Below are 7,486 nucleotides of genomic sequence, written 5' to 3' on the forward strand. Positions count from 1 at the left end.
CCCACTTGGTGGGAATAGTATCAACTCAGATTTCCTGGCCCTTATATGTACATTGTGTCATTTGACCCTCCTGATAATCCTTTGGGTTTATGCATGTGTGTGATACATCTAATAAATATTAAAGGAAAAATTTAAATAATAAACTGTGATCCATAAATTTCCTACCTTAAAGAAGTGCTCTTTTTTGCATGGTCCTTTAGTTTTTGATCACGTGTATGATGAATGTTTTTGAATTGGCTTTGTTTCATTTAACATTAAATATAGAAATATTTTCTTTGTTTCCATATTCCTTTCATAACTTTTAATGGCTTCATAATATTCCATTGGATGAATATAATAACTTTTCTTTTTTTAAAATTTGTTTTGGTCCTTGGCCTTTTCTGTAAAACAGATAATGCTGTAGTAAACCTCTTTGTACATCTAGCTAGATATCTTTGGTTAGATCACTTTCTTAAGCTATATTCCCCAAAATGATGCTGCACTTGTTGATGGGGAGGTTTGCACACTTTGCCTGTATTCATTCAGTCTAGACTTCCAACCACACTAAAAGGTAGATGCTATTACCCTCATCTTACAGATGGGAAACCAAAAGCACAGAGAGAGAAATTAACTTGCTTAAGTCACAGAGCCAAGAAGTTGTTACTGGGACTATAGCCAAGGTAATCTGGGTCTTCCAAGGTCCTTGTCCATAGCCGCTCTTGTGTATTGGGAGCAAACTTGTCTTTCTGGGTGAGGTCAGCTTATGGAAGAGTGCAAGACATGCCTACAGTGCCCGAGGAGGTCGACCATGCTTTCCTTGGCTCCCAAAGTACAAGGTTCTATGTAGGCCACTGAGCATATGGCTCTTTGAGGCAGATCAAATCTGCTGCTGGTAAAATTGCCTGGTGCTACAAATGAACTCTTTCCAGGGGAACATGCCACAGTTTGCGTAAAGAGCCACATTGCCAAAGTACCACATGCAGTGAGATCTTCTGAAGCTTGTCCTGGATCCCCAAATGGCCTTGCGTTTTTGTTCTGATATTATTTTTAAATACGTGCACCTGCAGGAATGTACACTTATGTCTCTGGGGATAGTGGCCTTTTCTGCCAGCTCTGAAGTTCTAGGGATGGTCATTGTCACTTTCTGTGTGTTTGCTCCAGGTGGACTTAGCAGTTTTAAGCAGAACCATGAAAACCTCTGTGACAACTCCCTCCAGCTCCAAGAATGCCGAGAGGTGGGGGGCGGCGCATCTGCAGCCTCGAGCATGCTACCTCAGTCCATCCCCACCACCCCTGACATCGAGAATGCAGAGCTGACGCCCATCTTGCCCTTCCTGTTCCTTGGCAATGAGCAGGACGCTCAGGACCTGGACACGATGCAGCGGCTGAACATCGGCTACGTCATCAATGTCACCACTCACCTGCCCCTCTACCACTACGAGAAAGGCCTGTTCAACTACAAGAGGCTGCCGGCTACTGACAGTAACAAGCAGAACCTGCGGCAATACTTTGAAGAGGCATTTGAGTTCATTGGTAACTATCTCCCAAGGGGACTTCTGGTCTTCCACCTTCCTTTCCCCTCTGGCTTTTGCTTTGATATCAAGCCTAAAGTTTATGCCTGCATTGCAGAAAAGCTGCTCTGAGGTGTTTTCAGGCTCTGCCACCTGGTGCTGCCAAAGTGTTCTTCTAAGTCACAGCCCGTTGAACAAATGCATGGGAGACCCTGGGATGGGTGTAAAGAAACAGTGATTCCGTTTTGTGGGGAAATCCATGTCCCTCTAGTTCTCAATGAAAAGGTGTTAGGGAAGAGCATGGATATGTTTTGTCCCAGAATTTCAAAAGAAGTAATCAAGAAGAAAGCAATGGAGGCCAGAGCGGCTGCTGCTGTGGCTATCTGGTCTACCATGTCTGTCGGACCTTGCGAGAGGTAAAATACAGGGAAGACGACACCATCTCCAAACTCACCCATGCCTCTCTTACATTGGGCTAAATTAATCTGCAGTTGGTATAGCTTCTTTACACGAGGTTGAGGCAAAGGTGGCATTTGCTGAAAGGCTGCTTCTAAAGAATGTTTTTCAGTAAAACAGTGCTGTTGTGAACATCTTTACATGTCAGTCACATCAATGAAGAAGAGACAGGAGCAGAGGGCTGTGTTGTTTTTCCCTTCTACTTGCTTTGTTTCAGTTCTTAAACACTGGGTAGCAGAAGGGTGTGAATATGAGCGTTAGTGAGATGGTACTAGATTTCATAGGACTTGCTCCAAACTCACTAAAGTAGGAAAGATCAGGTTGTGTAGCCTGAGTAGTTCCCAGGGAGGGGAAAAATCTAACAACAGCAGACTTTAATCTCCAGAAGGAAGTAACTGCCAGCCTAACCCTAATCCTAACTTTAACTTTTGCTGCTTCTATAGCCTCGAATTGTTTTAAGGCTCAAATTATTATTTGGGGGGAACACCAGGCACCTAGTAGACACTCAATTTTTTTTTTTCAAGTGACAACAACCTTCATTACCACAAAAAGGTGATCAGTACTTTTCCTAAATATTGTAGCAGATTGTTACTGGCCAAGGTCCCAGGAAGAATGCACTCATGTTTGGTGCTCCTTTATCAGAAAAAAGGGCTTGGGTCTGGTAGATTTGCTGTAGACTTGGCAGTTCTGCTCATGTCACCCAGCTGTTTTCCTTGCTAATTGTGCCTTCAGTGCAGGACCATGGACTACTCAGTCTGGAAGGAAAGTCTGGGTGGTCACTGAACTCAGAAAAATAAAGTGACTTCTCCAAGATTGTAAGAATTTTAGAGTCAGAAGGGAGCAGAATGCAAGGCTCTTGACTCTGAGATAGGGGCCTTTCTATCTTTGCTGGGGCAAAGTTCCCAATGCTCTGTTAGTTCCGGAATGGCAACATTTGTGGATGCAAAGACACCTTAGATTCTTTATTAATGATATTTGAATCAAACCTTGAGCCCCGAGGAAGAAACATTTGTCACCAAGTAGATGAGGAACTTTCTGGTTGATATATGATGTTATGACTGCAATTTTATCTGACTTAATCCCAGCTGGGGGAAGTTAAGAGATTGTTTTCCATTTAATGAGTAGCATCAGGCATGCTTGTCCCAACAGGATTTCAAGCAAGGCACCTGCATTCCTTACAGGTTATTCAGGCTTATCTGATTTTTTTAGAAGGAAAACAAAACAAGTAACAAATGGCATTTAACCTGAAGAACAATTCAGCATCATAGCCTGCATAGGCACAATGTTATTTTCATTGTTATATCATTAGATAAACTGAAATAGTATGGTCTAGCTTTAGGGGAAGCAGCAGTTTTTGTAACCATAATGACATTTACAGAGAGTCTAATAATATAAACTAAGCAGAGTGTATGTTTAGGGTTTAACTATGCCAATTTATTTATTCCTGAATTGGATGATATTCCCATATTCCCTGAGCCTTGTTAGTGAATATTACTCCCATTATGTAGACAGAGGGGTGAAGCTCTGGGGAGTTAAGTGACTCAGACCTGATTACTCATCTAGTGTGTAGTGGAACCAGTGGTCAAACCTAGCACTTTGCAGCTCATCTTCCTATCACCATGCCTCTCAGTCTTGGTGTGGAGGTCAGTAAATAGTGTGTGCTGAAGAGAAGAAATTGCAAAAGGGAAATTCTTTCTTCAGATACTTTTATCTATGAGAAACAAGCTTAATTCATAGATTTTTAAGATGGAATTTTGCATGATGTTTCTTTTCTCGATCCACTGGTGGGTAGCCAGTAGAACTAGTTTAAGTTAGGGGCACCTGACTGGCTCAGTTGGAAGAGCATGCAACTCTTGATCTCTGGGTCATGAGTTCGAGCCCTACATTGGGTGTAGAGATTACTTAAATAAATAAATAAACTAAAAAAAAAAGTGGTTTAAGTTAGATCACTCCTCCTTACTCCCCTGCCGTACTCTTCATCTACTTGATATTCCTTCAGGGATTCTTTCTATGGGACGCCTTTTAGTCTAGAAGTGTCATTAAGAATCTATTTAGGCAGTGCCCATAAGCCACTCCCCTGAGCTTCTAATGTATCTGAAAACTTATAAAATACTGCTTCTTTCAGTTGCTCTGATTTTTGCGCCATCACTAGAATTCCTCCGTCTTTGTCATCACCGCCATGTTGGAACAGCAGACTCAGATGTGGGGAGGTTGGACAGTTCAGATATAGGTGACGCCTTGTGCCTGATAACTGCAAGTCTTTAGCTACATTTGCAATAATAGGCTATTCTGGTATGAAGCTGAACATAGCAACTTTCTGGTTGGGTTTTGTTTCTTTAACCTCAGAGTTTAGTAAGACTGAAATCCTTAATCCATTTAATACCAGTTCCTGTACAGAGCAATTCTATAATGTAAAGAAAGAAATGGTTTTTTCTCTATCACAGCTGGGAGAGACATTGTTAACAGCACTAGTTTTGATAAGCCACACAACCTAGTGATTGGAATTAACATCCTTTATCAAAAGGGTCTACTTAATCAGTGGCTTGCTTAACATGGAAGTTAACTGTGTTGGCTGCAATAAGTTGAAGTGAACTGTTACTATGAATGATTCCTTTCCCTACTCCCCTCTTTAAATGGAGAAATGTAAATTCTTATTCATGCTAATATTGCTTTTAGCCAGTTCTGGAGGTTGCAACCATAAGTCTACACAATTAACTAGTAAATTATACTTAGCTTTAAAGCCATTTGAATTTATTTATTTTTTTCTCTCTCTACAAAATATAACATTGTCAAGTCTGGATAAAAGCTAATCTCTCTTTTTCCATCTCTTTCTTCCTTCCTGCACCTCTTGGCTTTCTCCCTTTTCCCAGAGGAAGCTCACCAGTGTGGGAAAGGGCTTCTCATCCATTGCCAGGCGGGGGTGTCCCGTTCTGCCACCATCGTCATTGCGTACTTGATGAAGCACACTCGGATGACCATGACTGATGCTTATAAATTTGTCAAAGGCAAACGACCAATTATTTCCCCAAACCTTAACTTCATGGGGCAATTACTGGAGTTTGAGGAAGACCTGAACAACGGTGTGACACCGCGAATTCTTACACCAAAGCTGATGGGCGTGGAAACGGTCGTCTGACAAAAGTCTGGATGGAAAGGATTACTCGTCTCCATTAAGAGACGAAGAGAAAGAAGGATGGATTCTTTCTTTTTTCCTTTTTCTTTCTTTCTTCTCCTTCTTTTTTTTTAGATGGGGTAAAGTTTGTGAATGGAAACAAAACTTGTTTAAAAACTTTTTATTTTTCACAAGTGTGAGAAGAATTTATCTTTTGATGCCGTTGAGATTTCCTTCCCACGAACTGATAAAGCAGGGAGGCTAAAGGAGTAATTTTTTTAAGCCAACAATAAAAATATAATAAAACTTGTTTCTTCCCCTTTTCCTTTTAAGCTATTTGTAGAGTTTATGATTAAATAGTCTGTGCAGGTTCATAGACCGAAGATACTACAACTTACACAAATTAAAAAGAACCAAAAGTAAGAGACAGAAAAGACATTGAATCACGAAGGCCCGAGAGCTGCCTGGGCCGTCCACACAGGAAACAAAAACCCAACCAAACCAAGCCCTGTTGTACTCACTGGTGCAAAGAGAAAATCAGGGCAGCTTAAGTGGTCTAAGAACCCTTCACATTCTTTAAAGAGACAAAAGATACTGTTGATTTTGTGTGTTTCATACTCGGGATTATTTCCCCCCCTCTCTGGGTTTAAGAGATTTTTTTTGAAATAGCGAGGAACTGACAATTATACCATATGCCTTCACTGGCTTCTTGTGCAATAATACGGTGTTTTGAGTGTGCAAACAAGTTAGAGCTGGCAGCCGAATAATAGACAAATAGTGCAAATTTGCCAGCTTGGAGATCGAAAGGAATTCAATAAAAATCAATTACTTTCCTTCCCACCTTTTTCCTTTAATTTTTTTTTTTTGATTTGATTCTGGTTACAGTGCCATAAACCTTGTTACATATGTATATCAGACTGTAAAAAAAAAAAAGACAAAAATTTATTTAAAAATATTTTTCGCAAAAAAAAACCAACTTGATGTGTTTCTGTTGATTGTGTAAAAATTTATTTTCATTATATAAATGAAACTCATTTGGGGACGTGTCTTTTTTCCTCCTGTTTTCCTCAAGTCAGGTTCAAGCATCTCTTACCTCTGGTAACTTGTACATGTAACATACGTGGAAATACACACGTGTTTTTATGGGGGAAAGAGAGATGAGGAAGGGAAAATATTCTCTGTTCTCAGCGTGATTCAGAGAGAATAAGCAAGGAAACCAAAGAGCTCCGGTTATCAGTCTGCCATCATCCCCTCTGTTCTCACAGCACTCTACCCTCTTCTGCAAATGCAATTTTCTGCAGAGGGAAAACCTCAGGTGAAGTCACCTTAGAGGGATGAGGGGGGTTCTACCCCAGCCTTTGAGCTCTGATGACAGGTCACTGCCAGATTGATTGGTTAGAATTCTGTGACCTTTCCAGTGGCTATCTGATAAATATTTGTGACCATCTGCCATCTAGGGTTCTTGATGGTTCCTCCCCTGCCCCCTTGTCACTCCCCTTGCCACTTGCTCACTTCACATCTTTTGGTAACATTAACCATGGAGAGTGCAAGGCAGCAAATTGAACTCAGCATCATGAATATAGCTTTCTTACCACACTTGGTTAATACATAGCTTGTGTTCCGTGAGTTCCCAATGCACGGAAAAGAGGGCATGGGGGTAGGGGAAGAACATGATCTCAAAGTTTTCTACATTTTATTAAAATACATGTCTAGGGGCGCCTGGGTGGCTCAGTCGTTAAGCGACTGCCTTCGGCTCAGGTCATGATCCCAGGGTCCTGGGATCGAGCCCCACATCGGGCTCCCTGCTCAGCGGGAGGCCTGCTTCTCCCTCTCCCACTCCCCCTGCTTGTGTTCCCTCTCTCGCTGTGTCTCTCTCTGTCAAATAAATAAATAAAATCTTAAATAAAATAAAATACATGTCTAGAGGGACTTGGCCAAGGGGAAGATTCACAGCAAACTGAAATTTGCCTGGAGTGAGTAACAGAATTGAAGAGTTCGGGCATGTCCAGTTCTAGATGACTACGTTTGACCTATTTTTGTGAACATTGCTTAGAACTGCTATGACATAGTATGTTTTGACATTTATTTTTTTAAATAGCTTTTCTACTAGAAGTGAAAAAGAAAAGTGAAGACCAAACTTAACAGGAATTAACTGAGAGCTGTTTGAATTATTCTTACGAGAGAGTTAATCAGGTGAAAAGTAAATTTCTCTTACAGTGTTTTCTATTCTTCAGATTAACAATTTCCTTGGTGCTAGAGCATGTTTAAGAAGTCAAGTTGTTACATGATTAGTAATTTAAAATACATGGTGATTTACTAGGCATTTCTTTTTGTTTATTCTAAATCCAAATGTTAAATTTATGATAGAGTGTAATGTAAGGCTTTTTTTTCCCTTTCCTTTTCCTTTCCTTTCCTTTCCTTTCTTTTC

The 7,486-nt window shown here is 40.7% G+C and overlaps 1 protein-coding gene across 1 annotated transcript in view; it reads left to right on the plus strand.

The window, feature by feature from the left end:
- DUSP10 (dual specificity phosphatase 10) overlaps positions 1 to 5,896 on the plus strand; it is a 38,802-nt gene extending 32,906 nt beyond the window's left edge. Inside the window, exons 3-4 of the mRNA XM_025892183.2 lie at positions 1,141 to 1,512; positions 4,817 to 5,896. Coding sequence (XP_025747968.1) covers positions 1,141 to 1,512; positions 4,817 to 5,082 — 638 coding nt within the window. The 3' untranslated portion in view covers positions 5,083 to 5,896. The remainder of the gene's footprint in view (positions 1 to 1,140; positions 1,513 to 4,816) is intronic.
- Positions 5,897 to 7,486: the final 1,590 nt, after the last annotated feature.

Source organism: Callorhinus ursinus, unplaced genomic scaffold (genome assembly GCF_003265705.2).
Source record: "Callorhinus ursinus isolate GAN/ISIS: 27379988/994484 unplaced genomic scaffold, GSC_fseal_2.0 scaffold54, whole genome shotgun sequence".
In the NCBI taxonomy this organism is placed as follows: Eukaryota; Metazoa; Chordata; class Mammalia; order Carnivora; family Otariidae; genus Callorhinus; species Callorhinus ursinus.